This window comes from Mustela nivalis (genome assembly GCF_964662115.1).
Source record: "Mustela nivalis genome assembly, chromosome: 8".
NCBI lineage: Eukaryota > Metazoa > Chordata > Mammalia > Carnivora > Mustelidae > Mustela > Mustela nivalis.
This window is the reverse complement of record NC_139027.1, coordinates 17,958,400-17,978,064: the sequence shown is the minus strand read 5'-3', so window position 1 is coordinate 17,978,064 and position 19,665 is coordinate 17,958,400. Positions and strand designations below refer to the sequence as shown.

The window sequence follows — 19,665 nt, the reverse complement described above, 5'->3', positions numbered from 1 at the left end:
CCAGGGTTTCCCCAGTACTCTAGAATCTGGGGTCTAGGTCCAGGGTACTTGGCTTCATTTTTACCCCATGACACCTAAGGAAAAGGACAGGGGCCCATGGGGAGAAGCAAGGCTGGGGAGGGGGATTCTCCCTGGGGTAAAGGGTGCCCTCCGGAGTGTTTCCCTTAGGGACCCCAGTCCCTCCCTACAGAGTAGCAGAGCGCTGCTCCCCGCACCCCCTGAGTGGCTGACGCCTCCTCTGACTGTAGAGACTTGGAGCCCAACGAGGCAGTCTCCTCCCACACACCCCCGTTGTGCACACAGTCGCAGTGACAGCCACTGAGCTGGAGCTGAAAGCTATAAGAATGTCTTCAGATACTCCTAGTAGTTCTCTTTAACGACTTTTATAAAGAAGGAACATTGACTCTGGCATGTCGTTTCACCAGATTTCCTGGGTCGTACTGAGGTTCCAGTGGCAAAAATTCGCACAGAACAAGAAAGCAAAGGCCCCACAACCCGCCGACTCCTGCTGCACGAGGTCCCCACCGGGGAGGTCTGGGTCCGCTTTGACCTACAGCTTTTTGAGCAAAAAACTCTCCTGTAGAGGGCTCAGGGATCTGCCCAAAAGGCCGGGGCTGGAGCCAGGCGGCCGGCGCTGCACCTGGGCCGGAGGAGCACCGCGGCTTCATCCATCACGGGCCACGCGCGCCGGGGCTATTTCCTTGCACACTAAATTGCTAGCAATCTATGCAACCATGGTCTTTCCTATAAATAAACCAAACCCATAGCACAGTGCCTTGTATTAGTGTTAACATCTCTGGCTGTGTTTAGATGCCAGGGTTTCCATTTTCAGGGCTATAAAAAGTATTAAGTGGAAATGAGGCATCAGAACACTGGACACTGTCCCGTGGTTGAATGTACCCAGGGTGGGTGGTTTTGGTGACACGGTAGCCATTCCCTGCCGGTGGGGCCCGGGCCAGGGGTCTGGGGGGTGGTGCTGTGCCGGGCCACAGGCGCTCAGGAGGTGGAGGACTGTGGAGAAGCGCCGCCACCTCGGCGCGGGCACAGCCTCCTGCTGACATCGGTCTACTCTCTGCACTGAATGAAAACACAAACTTGATCATTTTGTTCCCAATTAGATTTTATCATCTCTGCTGAGACAATAGAGTTTGAAATATAAAGGGGAAAGCTTGATTTACTTTAAATACTGTGAACTCTAATGATACGGAAATATTTTTCAACTTTAATTTTCTGAAGTATAAATTATTTATGTAAATTCCTTGTTTTGCCTATTTCATAGGACATGCATCTTTAAGCTTTATCATCGCCAATATGTACAGAAAGAATAAAAATATGTTTATGAATGTAACTTCTTTCAAAGTTTGACTGATTTATGTTCCACCTGAAAGGCTCTTAAAAGGTTAAGTTTCAATGGCTCAGTTGGTTAAGTGTCTGCCTTTGACTCAAGTCATGATCCCAGGGTTCTGGGATCAAGCCCCACACTGGGCTCCCTACTCAGCTGGGAGCCTGTGCCTCCCTCTCCTGCTCCCTCTGCTTGTGGTGTCCTGCTGGCTATCTCAAATAAATAAAATCTTTTAAAAAAAATTAAAAGGTAACTTCAGGGGTTGCTGGTAATGAAACCAAATTTTCTTTCTACAACAGTGGCAAAACCAAGGGCGGCGTGGGGGTGGGGTGTGCCTGGGAGACCCTGCAGCCTCGTCTTAACTCCTACTTGCTCTAGGACTCTGGTCCATTCACCTGCTGTTTCTGGGGCTTGGTCATCTTAGGGGGCTAGACTGCTGACATCTGTGGGAGCAAGACCCTTCTGAGTCCTTCTGCTTGCCAGGTGAGCAGGAACCTCAGGGGTAACTTGGGACTCCAGAAAATGCACAAACATTAAACCTGAGCAGGCCCCTTGGAGGGGCCCTCTCGCAGCCCCTTTCCCCTTCCCTGTCCTGTATGAGCCTCATACGCACCGTTGGAGCTGCTTATTTGGGCTCTGGAGTTTGGAGTATGAAATTTGTTTTGAACATTGATAAAAATAAGGTCTTACCCACTAAATCCAGGACTCGTGAGTGCAGCAGGACCAACAGCTGACTTTTGGAAAGAACCACACAGGCTGGGGGAGCCCTAATTCTCAGGGAGCTGGAAGAACAGGAAAGGTCCAGGTGTCTCTCCAACACAGCCCCCACTTCTGTCTCAACATAATCACTGAGCAAAAAAAAAAGGCTAGAAAACATAATTCAGAATATTCAAGTAAAAAAAATCATCGTTCTAGGTATTAATCCTGGGCACTGACTTGTTACAACTTAGATGTAAAAGAAATATGGCCCAGTGTCAACAAAGGAGACCCCACTCAACATCTGAAACCAAAACAACTGGATGCATCAATTAAGGCAAAGTTTGGCTGGTCAGGCACAGCCTCCCTGATCTAGAGGGTCTCCCTTAGGGTCTTGGGAAGCAGATATATAGGTCAGTGTCCAAGTCTGCCTCTGCCTGGACTTCTAAAGCCTGAGACGCTCACTGGTGGGTCCGGCTGGTTTGAAACCAGTTCTTGGGTTACTTCTGACCTGACCTACAGAATAATCCTTTTCCCAGGGTGGTGGGGACTTGCATTCTCACTGACGTCTGCATACGTCAGGATTCTCTTCAGATTCAGAGCAGGAGCCTAGAGGTTGTGAGTCAGATAACTTCTCTGAAACTCTGGAGGACATTCGATGTCTGTATTCCCAGCAACGCCAGTCACTTGCTTTGACCTGGGGATGCAGCTCTGCCTCTTAAGAAATCAAGTTCTCTCCTGACTGAATGGTGAGCTTGATTTTCTGAAGGGCGAGGGAACGGGCTATGCCTTTAGATTCCTTGCATCCCCCAGGGAAGGACTGAGCGGACCCGAGGGATGCCCAGCAACCCCTACCCCACCGTCCGTGCCCTTCAGGATCAGGACACTGTGGCACACCAACCCGCAGGATAACCACCCTCTGAAAGGGACCCGAATCCTGACCAGTCTGACCGACGTTATGGGGAGAGAAGCGCTCTGGTGAGCAGACCAGTGCTTTGGCACCGGAGGGCCTGGACTTGGAATCAAGAATGCTGCTGCTTTCGACGATGCAGCGGACCTTGAACAAGTTCCCGAACCCCTCTGAGCTTCATGTAACAGGAGCTACTACTACTATCTTACTGTCAAAGCTTCTACGTGAGTAAAACGCCTCACCTAGTTCACAACAGGAGCTCAATAAACGGTAACTATTCCTGTGTGCTTATGTCTCGCAGTATCTGGAGAGAGAAACCCTGTCGCAGCATTCTAACTGTTGCACAGACACCACAAGCTAAAGCCCGGCGGAGCTTTACTGCCAGGGGCCTCCCTGCAGACGGCGCGGTTCCGGGCAGCCTCACCCGAGCCCCAGCGGCAGGGAGGCCAGGTCTGCCCCAGGACCAGGCCGTGCCCCGCACCTATGCTGGCCTCCCCCGGCCGCCGCCCAAGCATGGTCTGTGCTGTCCGGTTCCTCCAACCTATGAACAGAGGGAAGCGCTGAGTGTAGGGTAGGGAAGGGGGCTGCCGGGCAAGGACGCGGCCTCGGAGGATCCTCAGAGGATCCCACCCAACACTCAACCCTCCTGCCTGAGCTGGGACCTCCCAGGCAGCCCTCTCCTCACCTCTCCCCTGCTCTCGGGCTTCTGCCATGCTCAGCCAACGCTCAGCCCAAGTCCTGGGTCTTTGGACTCCACACCGTACTAACCTTCCTGTGGTGGGACAGAGAGAACCAGCTCCCCACAAAACACTCGCTCCCTCTGCCATTGTGCTCAGAGCAGAGAGGGGCTACTCTTCCCAGCACCAACCCCCCTGTGGTTGGGGACAGCCATGTGACTGGTCCTCACAGGTCGGAACGTGTGAGACCTGGCCCACCTACCCTCCCAGGGGGGCACTGCTGCATGGCCTCTTCCCTCTTCAGGTGGACAGGAATGAGTTCCCCAAGGCAACCTTGGAACCTGGGCACTAAAAGGTTCCCTCAGACAGAGGACGGCATGAAAGAGGGACAGCCTGCCAACCTACCCTGTTCCGGTACCTGAGCGAGAAATAAACTTCTGTCGTGTGTAGACCACATTCCAGTTTGGGGCTCTTTTGGTAACAGCAGTCAGGCTTCCCTGCCAGAACTATGGGGCTTGGCTCTCAGAATGATCCACAGAAGACATTGCTGACGGGGGCCCTGGGTGGCTCAGTTAGTTAACCAGCAGCCTTCGGCTCAGGTCATGATCCCAAAGGCCTCACATCAAGTCCCACATCCAGCTCCCGGTTCAGTGGGCAGTGTGCGTCTCCCTCTGCCTCTCCCCCTGCTTGTGCTGTCTCTCTCTCTCTCTCCTCTCTCTCTCTCTCCCAAACATATAAAATCTTTTTTTAAAAATTGCTGAGGAAAGTGTTATGGAAGCAACCATATAAGGAGAATCCATTTCTGAGAGACCGGGGAAAACAACAGGATAGGGTAGGACTTGGATCACAAAACATCTAACAAGATTTTCATGCTCAAGAAAACTAGTCCCTCGTCCTGCGTGTGCTGGAGGCGAGAGCGGGGCAGTTGGTGAACACACAGATGCACGGCCCTGCAGACAGTCCTGAACCCCTTACAGTTCCCAGGCACCTGGAAGCCTCCTCACGCTCGGGCACTAGGATACAGGATGTTGGAAGATGAGAGAATGAGAGGGAAGATGTGCCAGGCAGATCGTGAGCTCTCGATAAGAAACCTGTTTGTGGGGGCGCCTGGGTGGCTCAGTGGTTAAGCCGCTGCCTTCAGCTCGGGTCATGATCCCAGGGTCCTGGGATCGAGCCCCACATCGGGCTCTATGCTCAGCAGGGAGCCTGCTTCCTCCTCTCTCTCTGCCTGCCGCTCTGCCTCTCTTGTGATCTCCGTCTGTCAAATAAGTAAATAAAATCATTAAAAAAAAAAAGAAAAGAAAAAAGAAACCTGTTTGTGGAAAATGCTTACATAGAAAATAACTTTCGTGTATCTAAACCATCATTTGGCCTAATTTTTAGTATAAATTTCATTTCAGAAGATTCCCACCTGTTGTGACTACACTCAGGAGAACAAATTGGTTTGGTCTGGGTTGGATGTATAAATGGTAGAAAAACGGCGGAAGAGCAAAAACTCCAGAAAAAATTGAGGAGATCTCAGAGGGCAGAACTCTGTGGCCAGAGCTTCTCTCATCTTGTATGGGCACAATCTGTCCCCCCAAAAGCAGGGTCCAGGCTTCCCTAACATGCTCCTTCTTTGAGTTTCCAGACCCCAGGCTCCCTGCCAGAGGCTGTCTCATCTGTGCAGCAGCACGAAGCCCAGAGGCAAACCCATCGATTCTCGTGCATTAAATGAAGCCTCTTCTGCATCCTTTCTCTCACTCCCTTCCCGGGCTCCTGCCTTCTCTGCCCTGGGGGAGCCATGGGAGAAGGCGGGCTCTGTCCACGGCTCAGATGCCACGATCAATGTCTGCTGTCTCGTGCACGCGGCAAACCTGGGCCCTCCCCGCCCTGCTCCCCCCAGATCTTTTCCACTCACCACACAGTGCTTCTCGTCCCTTTTATTCTCCTGGCTGAGCTTCGAGGGATGAAACTTCCTTTCAAAAGCCTCTGACTTGGGCCGGTGGTCTTGTTCTCTTCATCAGGCAGACATTTGTTTTCTGAACAGGTAAGTTTTTCACAACTGCAAAGAAAAGCAGGAGGAAAAAAAGTATCTCAATTCCATATAAACAGAATTGTATTATTCGATATTTGTCTGAAAATTAATTTTGCAAACTCACATCACTTAGTGGCTGTCCATCAATTGTCCATCAATAGGTCTGCCGCACCCACACCCCTGCTAGCACAACCATTAGACAGTCATGTGACCCTTCTCTGCCTATGGCCAAGGTACCTGGTCCAGGGTTTCGGGCCCCACAGTTATAAGTGAGACAGGACGGCTTTCAGGCAGTCCTAGAGCGCCCAAACCAGAAACTCAGGTAGGCCCAATGCATCCATTTTCCAGCACATGCACAAGAAAGCAGAGAAAGCCAGTGCGCAGAGAAAGCCAGTGTGCAGACTTGGGATCTAAGTCCTACCCTATCCTATTGTTTTCCCCAGTATGCAGAGAAAACTTTGTGAAGCAGGTTCACAAAGAAGCTCTGATGAAAGCCACAAAGTCCCAAAGAGGAAAGGACACGGCTGTCAGTCCTTACGCAGCCTGGCTGTCCTCATGAGCCCTACAATCTGAATGTTTGTACCCCCCAAAATTCCTGTGTTGAAACCCAGCCCTCAATGTGATGGGATTAGGACGTAGGGCCTTTGGGAGGTGATTAGGTCATGAGGTCAGAGCCCTCGTGAAGGAATGCCCCTATAAAAGAGGCCCTAGAATGTTCTCTCACCCACTTATCCACGTGAGAACACAGCAAGACGGTGCTGCCTAAGAACCAGGAAGTGGGCCCCCATGAGATACCGAATCTGCCAGCACCTTGATCTTGGACTTCTCAGCCTCCAGAACTGTAAGAAATAAATTTCTGTTGTTTATTTGTATTTTTTAGTATTTTGTATTTATTCGTTTGAGACACAGAGAGAGCACAAGCAGAGGGAGAGGGAGAACCAGACTCCCCACTGAGCTGGGAGCCCGACATGGTGCTTGATCCCAGGACTTAGAGATCATGACCTGAGCTGAAGGCAGACGCTTAACTAACTGAGCCACCCAGGTGCCCTAATTTCTGTTGTTTATAAGGCCCCCAATCTCTGGTATTCTGTTGTAGCAGCCAAATGGGCTGAGACACTGACTGTAACTTCATAATAGACCAGTGCTCTCTAACCTACCAAGGCTCCTCCCACACCCCCTGCTGGGTTTTTTTCTGACTTAAGAAGGATTCTGCTTTTTGTAATCAAACTGTCTCTGACTAACACAGCCACCTTTTCTTTAAGTACTTGTCTTACTTTATTGAGCAGCCATGTGGAGGCACCTCCGGGTATGTCCTGCCAGAGGATCTCCCCAGGGCTGCCCCCATTCCTGCCCTGGGAACCCCAGGCCTATCTCGGCATCTAAGCCGCCTTCTTCCTTCCTTCCTTCATTCAACAAGATTTACTCATCCTCGACTGCATTCCAGCTCTGTGCTGGGGACACCAAGATAAAGACGACACAGTCCCTGCCCTCAAGGGGCTTGCTGGGGTAGGAAAAGGCAGATGGAGGGCCTGAGAATGCCCTCTACCGTCCGGATTGGGATGGTCAGGAATGAAAAGAAGGGGCAAAGGCATGAACCAATGTGGCGTTGCAGGCAGTTGTAACTGTGCTGACTCGACCCAGATATTTCTGTAGTTTAGGAAAGGGATTTTTTAGATGAAGACAGAAAGGGTGGCAGAGTCCAGACAGCACCTAATGTGCTGTCTGGACTTTACTGTAAGGGTTATGGGAAGCCACTGGAAGGTTTTCAGTGGAGAGGGGTGATCACTTCTGAGAGAGTCCTCTGGCTGCAAGGTGGAAAATTCACTCGAGGACGCCAGACTAAAGGGCTGACAGCCACCTAAGGAACCAAGGAGCAAGAAAGTGGGGGGTTGAAATAAAGCAAAACAAAGCCTTTGTCTCACTGAGGGATAAGGAATTACATAATTATTAATGTTTAAATTAAAATTGTTCAAATGTATAACGAAGCCAAGAAAGCAGAAATAAAACATAAAATTTCTAAATCAGAAGAGGAAACAGAACGCAGACTGTTCGTTCCAGAAAAACTCAGGGTGAGAGACTAAAAGGAAATATCAGGAGAACATAACAGGACTTCTATTTTTTGTGTAGAACTTACAAGTTTGCACAGGCCAACACTCCTGCTGCAACAACTAGAAAAAGAGAATGTTTTACCACGACCTCCTAGGAAAAAAATTTCCCAATTTTAAAGTTATTGAACAACTTCAGAGAGGAGAGAACTCTTTCCGAATGAGCTGGCCAGGGACGCCTGGGTGGCTCAGTGGGTTAAGCAGCTGCCTTCGGCTCAGGTCATGATCCCAGCGTCCTGGGATCGAGTCCCACATCAGGCTCCTTGCTCCGCAGGGAGCCTGCTTCTCCCTCTGACTCTGCCTGCCATTCTGTCTGCCTGTGCTCGCTCTCGCTCTGACAAATAAATAAAAAATAAAATCTTAAAAAAAAAAAAAAAGAATGAGCTGGCCATCCCTGGCTATTTTCTCTGCTGAGGGAATGTGCCGACCTCAGGTGGCAGGGGAGGGACTGATTCCTCCACGGTCCCAGCATATCTTTGGTGAATTTCTTCTCCCAGGCCTGGTTGCTATCTTGGCAGGTGGGTAGTTAACCTTGTTCTCAACATCTTCCTCCCGGTGGTAGGCACATGGGAGATAGGATCCCCCAGGGTGGGAGAGGGAGACCCTTCAGGCCCTGAGCTTTCCCCAAACCTCCCAGAAAAAGAACCAAATGCAATGCTAAAGCTATAAAAATAGAACACCTGAAGATAACTCACTGATGGGTTTAACAAGAGATTATTAGACACAACTGAAGAGATAATTAGTAAAATATCTAGAATCAAGTATAAAGTAACAACAACAACAACAACAAGATGGAAAATAGGGGTGCCTGGGTGGCTCAGTGGGTTAAGCCTCTGCCTTCGGCTCAGGTCATGATCTCAGGGTCCTGGGATTGAGCCCCGCATCAGGCTCTCTGCTGAGTCAGGAGCCTGCTTCCCTCCGTCTCTGCCTGCTTCTGCCTACTTGTGATCTCTCTCTCTCTCTGTCAAATAAATAAATGAAAATAAAATAAAATAAAATGCAGACCAGAGCCCGCCTAGCTAAAACATGCCACATTCAGGCCTGGGACCAAACATGCCCACAACAGGCAAAGAGAGCCTCTGGAAATGACTAGCCTACAGCATAAAGTGGTCAAGACAAAAGAGCAGAGTATACACAGCACACGGTGGAGACACTTCTGGAGGTGCCAGGCCCTGGGGAACAGGAAACACTACACAGCAGGGCACCACAGACCTCTTCTTCACAAGACCATCACCCTCAAGAACAGGAGACGTAGCTGACTTTCCTCACATACAGAAATAAGCAGAGTCTTAGACAAAATAAGACAGAGGAATTTGTCCCAAATAAAAGAACAGGACAAGGCTACAGCCAAAATCTAAGCATAAGTAACATGGCTGATGGAGAATTTAAAGCATTGATCATAAGGTACACTCTGGATCTGGGAAAACAATGGAGATATCTGTGAAACCATTAACACAGAGATAAGAAATAACATAGCAGAGATAAAGCACTCAATGAACACAATGAAACACACACTTGATAAAATGAATAGCAGGCTGGAAAAGCAGAGGAATGAATTACTGACCTGGAAGACAGAGTAATGGAAAGTAATCAAGCTGAACAAGTATAATGCTAAGTGAAGTAAGTCAGAGAAAGACAAATGCCATAGGATTTCACTTATATGTGGAATTTAAGAAACAAATGAGCAATGTGGGGGAAAAGAGAAAGGGAGAGAGACAACCCAAGAAACGGACTCTTAACTATAGGGAACAAACTGATAGTTACTAGAGGGGAAGTGGGTTAAAAGATGTGCTAAATAGGTGATAGGGATTGAGGAGTGCACTTGTCAGGATGTGTACTGGGTGATTAAAATACTTATTAAAAAATAAAAATTCTGTGGGAAAAAAATCTTTGAAGTGGTTATCATAGGAAGGAAAATAGATAAAATCTACTATTAGTAACACCTACTAGAAAATTTGGTTAGTGCACTGGGATGAGATTTTACTTTTTTATTTTTAAGGATTTTATTTGTTTGTTTTTATGTGGGAGAGAGCACAAGAGCAGGATGAGGGGCAGAAGGAGAAGCAGGCCCCCCGCTGAGCAGGAAGTCCAAAGTGGGGCTCAATCCCCACCTCTGGGATCATGATGTCAGCCAAAGGCAGGGACCAGCTTTTGAAAGTGGGGTGCTAGGGACCATCAGTTAAGCATCTGCCTTCAGCTCAGGTCATGATCCCACGATGCTGGGATGGAGCCCCCCATCAGGCTCCATGCTCGGTGGGAGTCTGTTTCTCCCTCTCCCTCGACCCCACCCCCTTGCCTGTGCACACATGTATTTTCTAAGTTAATAAAATATATTTTTTTAATTAATTTTTAAAAAGTGGGGTGCTATCCTACAGCTATGAATGGATTTTCTTATCAATTCCTATATGTTGGGCTGTGGCTTAGTCATCAGATGTCTGCCTTCAGCTCAGGTCATGAGCCCAAGGTCCTGGGATGGAGCCCCACACCCAGCTCCCTGCTCAGCAGGAAGCCTGCTTCTCCCTCTCCCACTCCCCCTGCTTGTGCTCCCTCTCTCACTGTGTCTTCTATCAGATAAATAAATGAAATCTTTTTTATAAAGTGGTATATCCTTTCCTAGAGGAACATTTAAAAAAAAAAAAAAAAACTAAGCTAAATCAACACTCTTAAAGTCAACTCCAATCACTCTTGAGGTAGGCAATCACCGGACAATTACAAGTCTCTAAAAACAAAGCCAGTGATCACAAAGGACTGGTCTTGTACTGAAAAAGAGCTCTCTTCTCTTCATCCGTCTCCTGCTGTCTTCTAAACAGATGATCACAAGATGAGAGGACCATAACCTACAAGAAAAAGAACTTTGAGGGTCCTACTACAGTGTGTACGTAGTAAGCTCTCTAAGTCCGTCTGAAGCATTCCACCTTATTTTACAACAAGGAGTAAGGACGCATGAATACTGTCAATCCACGTAGCAGAAGAGTGCATGTCATCTGTCTCCCTTCAGGACATTTCACTGAGCCGCAAGTGGCTTACTGGAGGGAGGGCCACCCAGAGAGACGCGACATACTCTGTCAAGAAATGCGCCGCATCCCTGCATCGGCCCATACATACTTGCCGACGCCATCGTGTGCCACAACCCAGTGAGCTCCTGTCCTCAAGGATCTCTCGGTCTAGAATAGAAGGTCATACACAGTGACAATCTAGTCATGAACGGGATCAGCCCAGGACGCTTTAGGAGCACAAGGCAGCATCTCTGGGTGGCCTGGCGGTAGGAGCGCTCCCAGGAGACCTGGCCACCAGTCTCTGGAGTCTGTGAGAACAGAAGAGCAGGGAGCCTTGGCCCGGGTGAGCGTCAGGAGGCCGGGCTACCGAGGATGCGGAGAAAGGTGGCTTTCTCCCCCTCCCCATTCCTGATTACGGACTTTAGACGAGGGGCCCCTTTCCGCTCCTTCACTTCCCCCCGGACACCCGGCCCGACGCCGGCTCCCCAAGCACGGATGAGCTAAACAGGTCCTGAATAAGCGAGGCAGCAAAACGACTGACCGACCCACACCAGCAAGTCTCCCGGAGCCAAAAGCAACTTCTTATCTTGGTAACAATGATCTGCCTTGGTCTTCTGGAAGAGGCAAAACAAACTGCTTCCCTCTTCAGAGCCAGAGAGAGCCACGCATACTTTGTTAATGACTTCTTTTTTTTTTTTTTTTAAGATTGTATTTATTTATTTATTTGTCAGAGAGGAAGAGAGGGAGAGACAGCACATAAGCAGGCAGAGGCGGAGAGAGAAGCAGGCTCCCTGCTAAGCAAGGAGCCCATTGCAGGACTCGATCCCAGTACCCTGGGGTCATGATCCAGCGGCTTAACCCACTGAGCCACCCAGGCGTCCCATTGTTAATGACTTCTAATACCAGGTGGCTACTTTGGCTACACGGGAGTAAAAACTGGAAACTACATCTCAAAATTTTGTGAAATTTTAACTCTACCTTGGTGAGTTTGAAACGTGAAGATTCATTACCAGCCCAACTACCGGTTCTCTGGGCAAACTTCCCGGCACCCCTCCTTCCACCTTCCACAGAAAGGAGCTCTGCCTCTTGGGCCAGTGCCCCCTGCACCATGACACCTGCACACCCCACTGCACTTGCTGCCATGTCTCCCTCCTGGGCTTCCAGTTTGCTGAATGGAAGTGGAGGAACACACACATGTAAATTCCCCGGTAGGTGAAATTCCTGTAGGTTCCTGTTCTAAAACTCAGAGGAAATGCTTCTGTCGATTTTTAAATGAATACAGAGTAATTACAAGACTTTGAAAATGACTAGGTTCTCCCCCAACCCCAGAGCTTCTAAGAATGAATGAATGAATCTTACTTACCTTTGATAATTTGGGTCCTTTTTTGTCATGTAAAAAGTCCTGCATACTTTAGGATCACAAAGGTCTCCAAATACAATTTACTTTAGAAAAAAACAAAAATACACCTAAGAGCAAATCACTTCATACAGCGGTGTTTTGCAAGATTCAAAAATGCGAAATGCTTTATTCTGCTTTCATATATAGTTATAGATTCAAAGGGTAAGAAGGAACCTGAGAAGTAATTTAGACGGCACTGACAGCCCACCACCTTCAGAGAGAAGTAATCATCAAGCTTTAGTCTGAAGTCAGCAACTAGCCTTAGCCTGAGAACTTTCTGCTCCACCAGGAAAGCACTTTGGTCCTTCTAACCACCGGTTTGTCCTCAGACTGAGCTGAAATCCACCTTGTCACTGCCCTGGGCAGATACTAGTTCTCTAGTGGGAGCAACGCAAAATTTATCTACCCATCACCCATATGCCAGCCTTTTAAATATTTAAAGTTCTCATTCCCTCTCCTGTCCTCTCTTCCTTGGGCTCAATTACCCCGTACCCCTTCCCACTTTGCCTCCCTTGAAGTGTCATCAAGCCTCCACCCTCTTCTAAAGGTTCCGCAACTGGTGATGGTCCCCTCTATAGTGTGAATCCGGAGTGACAGGAGAGCAAGGGGGGACTTTGATGCTTCCCACTCCAAGTACTACCTCCCTTCATACAGCCTGAGAGCCCAGATGTTTTCTTAGAAGTCTGCTCCCACAGTCCACTCACACTGATTTTACAGTCATTTAAAACCATGCACACTGGGCGCCTGGGTGGCTCAGGGGGTTAAAGCCTCTGTCTTCGGCTCAGGTCATGATCCCAGGGTCCTGGGATCGAGTCCTGCATCGGGTTCTCTGCTCAGTGAGGAGCCTGCTTCCCCGTCTCTCTTCGCCTGCCTCTCTGCCGACTTGTGATCTCTGTCAAATAAATAAATAACATCTTTAAAAAACAAACAAACAAAAACCATGCACACTAATGGGCCCCTGGGTGGTTCAGTCCGTTGAGTGTCAGCCTTTGGCTCAGGTCATGATCTCAGGATCCTGGGATTGAGCCCTGAACCAGTGTCCCTGCTCAGCAGGAGATCTGCTTCTTCTACTCGCTCAGCCTCTCCCAACTCCCTTGTGTGCTTTTGCATGCTCTCAAATACATAAATGCTGCTCTCTCAAATGAATAAAATCTTTAAAACAAAACAAAACCTCATATTTCAACACATGCTTTTTTTTTAAGATTTTATTTATTTATTAGAGGGAAACCTGGGTGGCTCAGTTGTTAAGCGTCTGCCTTTGGCTCAAGTCATGATCCTAGAGTCCTGGGATCGAGTCCCACATCGGGCTCCTTGCCCAGTGAGGAACCTGCTTCTCCCTCTGTCTGCTGCTCCCCATTTGTGCCCTCTCTTTCTCTCTCTGACAAATAAACAAAATCTTAAAAGAAAAAAGATTTTGTTTGTTTATTTGAGAGAGAGAGAGACAGAGCATGAGCTAGGTGAGGGGCAGAGGTACAGACTCCCCCACTAAGCTGTGAGCCCAACTCAGAGCTCAAGCCCAGGACCCTGAGATCATGATCTGAGCTAAAGGCAGATGCTTAATCAACTTTCTGGGCATAATTGTAATACTGTGCACTTTGGTTCTGACACTGAGCTCTGCCCCTTAGAGTGCTTAGGAAGAGTATTTAATGCTCACATCCAGAAATTTTGCTCAGCAAATAAATACTCTGACATTCCAGGAAAACTACTCTAGATCTATAGTAAATGCCTAGAAATCTAGGCAGACCTAAATTCCAAAGGAGGATCCTGACCTCAAAGCTAAAACAGAAAAAAATCTTCAAAAGCAGCAGTCAAAATGTTATTCTTTTGTAGAGCCAAACTGAAGAACAGTGTATAGAAACCAGTGGTCCCTCCCAACTCAACAGCCATGAAGTCCCTTTCTCCCTTGCCCTCTTGCTACTCAAGGATTGGAAAGCCACACATTCTCTTTCCTGGCCCTCCTTCTAGCTAGCTCTTGTGATGTGACCCAGTTATGGATAATGCGACCTAAGCGGAAATCTGCTAGGAGCTTCTGGGTACTCCTTCTGCTTCCAGATCAAAGGATCAGTTGTAAGAAAAGGGTATGCTGGCACCATTCCTTACCCCTTCTTCCTGCTTGAGCATAGATCTAACACCTGAAGCTGTGAGTAACCAAGTGTGCTTACAAATGTAAGAATGAGGGGTGCCTGGGTGGCTCAGTGGGTTAAGCCTCTGCCTTCAGCTCAGGTCATGATCTCAGGGTCCTGGGATTAAGTTCCACGTCAGGCTCTTTGCTCAATGGGGAGCCTGCTTCCCTCTCTCTCTCTCTCTTTGCCTGCTTTTCTGCCTACTTGTGATCTCTCTCTCTCTGATTCTCTCTGTCAAATAAATTAATTAATTAAATTAAATCTTCAAATGTAAGAATGATGAGGAAAAAACTGAAAATATTAAGGATAGCAGCAAAGAACTACAGGAAACCGGGGTGACTAACATTGTTTTGCTGTCAGAAACCATCATAAGACCACCCAACCCTCAACTTCTTAGTTAAAAATAAATTTCCTTATGGTTTAGGCTACTGCTATTCTCTTTATATTTACCTAAAAACATTCCTGGTAAATCTAGTTCCAAGTAAATATTTCTATTTCCTCCTTCTGAAACCCTAAGTTTAAAAATATAGTAGTATTATAATATAATAGTATTATAATTCCATGAATTCATCATAAATACAAAAATAACACTAGGACTGTTTGCATAACCAGTGAAAATGTTGGCTTGACTCCATAAATTATACTTTATTTAAAAAAAACCCTTTTATTGGTATTCTGTAAAAAATATTCAAAATTCTCTTTCATTTTTTTCCAACTGTCGGTATGAAATTACTTTGTCTATAATTCTCTGAAAAGGCTGTGCAACATTTTTCAACCCATTTCTTATGTAACATCTCTTTTCTTCTTTGCTTAAAAATATGTATCTAATCTCTAATCAGAGGATACAAGGAAAACACATTATTAAGAAGTTTTCCACTTATTGGGGTGCCTGTGTGACTCAATGGGTTAAGCCTCTGCCTTTGGCTCAGGTCATGATCCCAGGGTCCTGGGATCGAGCCCCACATCGGGCTCTCTGCTCTGTGGGGAGCCTGCTTCCCCCATTCACTCTGCCTACTTGTGATCTCTCTCTGTCAAATAAATAAATAAAATCTTTAAAGAAGTTTTCCACTTACCATCATTTGAATAAAGGCAAAAAACACTTGCTCCCACTCCTAAGCCTTCAATATTTTCGGGTTGCAAGGTCCGAGCATGAGATAACAGAAGAACACAGTGAAGTTCAGGAAGAGAACATGAGAGCACAGGGCAGGAGGAACCCAGGGAAAGTTCTAAACTAGAAGTGTGTCTTCAGGTTACACCACAGCCAAACCATTCCTAACTCACCCAACTCCTGCTTCCTTCTAAGGATGTCAGAGCTTTCCTGTCACCCACGGCATGGCCCCAGGCTTCATCATCAGTAAAGTCTACAACAAAATTGGTAGAGTAAGAAGGGCACTAGACCTGCCCCAGCACCACTCTCTGAATCTACACAAGGAGACCAATCCCATCTACCTCTTTTGATGTGCAAGTGAGAATATATGTGAACTTCCTTTATAAATTACAAACATCAAAGGACCATTTTAACACCAAATTTCAATCTCTCTCATTAAAATTAAAACTTCTTTGGGGTCAGATACGTTCGTTAGGTTACTCCTTTCTGCCTGTGGACGCCACCGAGTAAGCATCGTTAAAGTCTCCCCTCCCACCGCCGTCATGTCTAAGTCAGAGTCTCCCAAAGAGCCTGAACAGCTGCGGAAGCTCTTCATCGGAGGTCTGAGCTTTGAAACAACCGATGAGAGTCTGAGGAGCCATTTTGAGCAATGGGGAACACTTACGGACTGTGTGGTAATGAGAGATCCGAACACCAAGCGCTCCAGAGGCTTTGGGTTTGTCACCTATGTCACTGTGGAGGAGGTGGATGCAGCCATGAATGCAAGGCCACACAAGGTGGATGGAAGAGTTGTGGAACCAAAGAGGGCTGTCTCAAGAGAAGATTCTCAAAGACCTGGTGCCTACTTAACTGTGAAAAAGATTTTTGTTGGTGGCATTAAAGAAGACACTGAAGAACATCATCTAAGAGATTATTTCGAACAGTATGGGAAAATCGAAGTGATTGAGATCATGACTGACCGAGGCAGTGGCAAAAAGAGGGGTTTTGCTTTTGTAACATTTGATGACCATGATTCTGTAGACAAGATTGTCATTCAAAAATACCATACTGTGAATGGCCACAACTGTGAAGTAAGGAAAGCGCTCTCTAAGCAAGAGATGGCTAGTGCTTCATCCAGCCAAAGAGGTCGAAGTGGTTCTGGAAACTTTGGTGGTGGTCGTGGAGGTGGTTTTGGTGGGAATGACAACTTTGGTCTCGGAGGAAACTTCAGTGGTCGAGGTGGCTTTGGTGGCAGTCGAGGTGGTGGTGGATATGGTGGCAGTGGGGATGGCTATAACGGATTTGGTAATGATGGAAGCAACTTTGGAGGTGGCGGAAGCTATAATGATTTTGGCAATTACAACAATCAATCCTCAAATTTTGGACCCATGAAAGGAGGCAATTTTGGAGGCAGAAGCTCTGGCCCTTATGGTGGTGGAGGCCAATACTTTGCCAAACCACGAAACCAAGGTGGCTATGGTGGTTCCAGCAGCAGCAGCAGCTATGGCAGTGGCAGAAGGTTTTAATTACTGCCAGGAAACAAAGCTTAGCAGGAGAGGAGAGCCAGAGAAGTGACAGGGAAGCTACAGGTTACAACAGATTTGTGAACTCAGCCGAGCACAGTGGTGGCAGGGCCTAGCTGCTACAAAGAAGACATGTTTTAGACAATACTCATGTGTATGGGCAAAAAAACTCGAGGACTGTATTTGTGACTAATTGTATAACAGGTTATTTTAGTTTCTGTTCTGTGGAAAGTGTAAAGCATTCCAACAAAGGGTTTTAATGTAGATTGTTTTTTTTTTTTTGCACCCATGCTGTTGATTGCTAAATGTAATAGTCTGATCATGACGCTGAATAAATGTGTCTTTTTAAAAAAAAAAAAAAAAACTTCTTTGGGGTGTGCGTGGGGCTCAGTGGGTTAAGCATCTGACTCTGGGTTTGGCCTCGGTTCCTGATTTCTTGGGTTGTGAGACTGAGCCCCTGCAAGGACTCTGTGTGCTTCAAGATTCTCGCTCTCTAGAATAAACAGATCTTTCTTTAAGTTTATTGGGGTGTTTGTGTGGCTTAGTCGGTCAAGTGTTCAACTCTTGATTTCAGCTCAGGTCATGATCTTAGGGTCCTGAGACGCAGCCCACCATCTGGCTCCACGCTCAATGCGGAGTCTGCTTGAGACTCTCTCCTCTGCCTTTCGCCCCCACTCTCTCTCTCTCTCTCGCTCTCGCTCTCGCTCTCGCTCTCTCGCTCTCTCCAAAATAAACAAATCTTGGGGCACCTGGATAACAAGCATCTGCCTTAGGGTTGTGATCCCTGAGTCTTGGGATTGAGCCCGACATTGGGTTCTCCGCTCAGTGGGGAGCCTGCTTCTCCTCTGCCGCTGCCTGCCACTCCCCCAGCTTGTGCGCGCTCCCCCCCCCAAATAAATTTTTTTAAATTTTTTAAATAAATAAATAAATCTTTTAAAAAAATGTATCCCTCCTTCCCTTTGCCCCTCCCCCTCATACTCTCTTAAAAAAGAAAGGAAGGAAGGGAGGAGGGAGGAAGGAAGGAAGGGGAAGGAAAGGCGAAAGAAAGAAAAAAATGAAAGAAAGAGAAAGAAAGAAAGTCCTTTAAATTTATTAATTTCATAGTAACTCTCAGGACTGTTTGGTCATTACCCTTAAATACCATTTCGGGTGGTTTTACGTAGCCCCATTGTGATGTGGGAACATATGAGAAAGAGATTTCGTTGGAGTCAGAGAGAATTTCTATTCAATACCAGAACACAGAGGGGAAGCAGTTAGAACAATCTCTCAGATCCCTTACGGGCAGATCTAGGAATCCTGACCTCTGGGCGAGCCAGCAAGGAGCTGGGCAATCTCAGATCTATGCTGTATCAATAAACAAATCAGAGGAGGCTCCTTCTCCCAGCAGAACGAGTCTCTGTGACACAGTAACATCCTCTTGGCCACGCGCCACTCTTGTTTACCTGGACACTTAGAATCCACAGCCTGTAGCCAACTCTCACCTTGGCAACGTAATTTCCTCTAAATAATATTGCACGGACAGCTTCATCAATGTCTTCTCTAGCTAATGCCTAAAATTATAGAATTGAGTATTCGGATGTAAATCCTGAAGAAACCAACCAGAATCACAAAACCCATTGTATTTTACACAATAGTTTTACTGTGTATCTACTGCCTGTTACCTCAAAGACTATTTTATAACTTTTTATTAAGGCAATTTTCAAACATGATTCTCTGTGAACCCATCACCCAGGTTCAATAATTATCAACTCGGGGAGTCAATCTTACTTCACCTATAACCCTGCTCACTCTCCCCGGCCTCCCTACCCAGATTAACTGAAACAAATCTCTTACACGTCATACCATTAAATCATATTTTTGAAGTACCGAGAAAGCTTACTAATTAAAGGGATCCTCTATAAAATGAATCCTCTTTTCAGGCATTCACTAGGTATGTTTTAAAGGGCCCTTGAAGTTTTTGACTTCTGCTGGTTCTCTTTATAAGTCAAAACCTCTTTTTAAGTAAAAAAAGAGCCAGTTAGTGGCAGCTCCTGGCCTAGGACCAAGATTATCTAACATCTAGAGACTTGCTGCTTCCATTATGAGTTTGGGTAAAACTGATGCACTTAAACCTCACCTTGGGGTTTTTCATTTGGATCACTATGAACTGGTTTTCCAGCTTTTATGTTTATAGGACTAAGTAGGAACAAATGGGAAGGCAATAAAAGTCCAGTATCTGGAAGAGAAATGCTATGCCTAAAAGAATTAGTGTAAAAAGATCCAGATTCTTAAAACTTTATTATTCGATCTTTGGTTCTGCCACAGTGAATGCATCAAAACAAACTAAACCCCAAACTCAAATAACAAATCTGTGAATAAGAGAGACCTCAAAAAGGAGAATTGTAGTTTTTTTTTAGGTGGTTTTTTTTTAAGATTTTATTTATTTATTTGACAGAGAGAGATCACAAGTAGAGAGAGAGGCAGGCAGAGAGAGAGAGAGGGAAGCAGGCTCCCTGCTGAGCAGAGAGCCCAATGCGGGACTCGATCCCAGGACCCTGAGATCATGACCTGAGCCGAAGGCAGTGGCTTAACCCACTGAGCCACCCAGGCGCCCGAGAGTTGTAGTTTTATCCATACATTTAACAGTTACAAATGAAATCTAAAATAATATTCAGATAGCTATTTGGGTCTTCAAAATAAAGCTCTCTAGGTAACATAAGCAGAATCTTGCTTTAAAGCCTTCTTATTCTAAGACAGCAATTAAGGGGAGCCTGGTTGGCTCAGTCAGTAAAACAACTGCCTATGGTTCAG

The 19,665-nt window shown here is 46.8% G+C and overlaps 1 protein-coding gene and 2 pseudogenes across 13 annotated transcripts in view; 2 read left to right on the top strand and 1 right to left on the bottom strand.

Annotated features, from left to right (window-relative positions):
• ITSN2 (intersectin 2) overlaps positions 1–1,348 on the top strand; it is a 140,648-nt gene extending 139,300 nt beyond the window's left edge. For all 11 annotated transcript variants that reach the window (XR_014315451.1, XR_014315452.1, XR_014315453.1 and 8 more), the window contains one exon: positions 426–1,348. Coding sequence is in view for 7 of the 11 variants with exons in the window: in XM_082744988.1 (XP_082601114.1) it covers positions 426–583 (158 nt within the window). In the remaining 4 variants the exon portion in view is untranslated. The remainder of the gene's footprint in view (positions 1–425) is intronic.
• A 9,137-nt stretch (positions 1,349–10,485) lies between these two features.
• LOC309870605 (protein FAM228A-like) lies at positions 10,486–15,344 on the bottom strand (annotated as a pseudogene). Its single transcript has 3 exons — positions 15,339–15,344; positions 14,926–15,074; positions 10,486–10,584 (listed from the first exon to the last, which is right to left on the bottom strand). The product of its transcript is annotated as a protein FAM228A-like (transcript).
• A 509-nt stretch (positions 15,345–15,853) lies between these two features.
• LOC309871772 (heterogeneous nuclear ribonucleoprotein A1 pseudogene) lies at positions 15,854–17,239 on the top strand (annotated as a pseudogene). The gene has a single exon. The product of its transcript is annotated as a heterogeneous nuclear ribonucleoprotein A1 pseudogene (transcript).
• Positions 17,240–19,665: the final 2,426 nt, after the last annotated feature.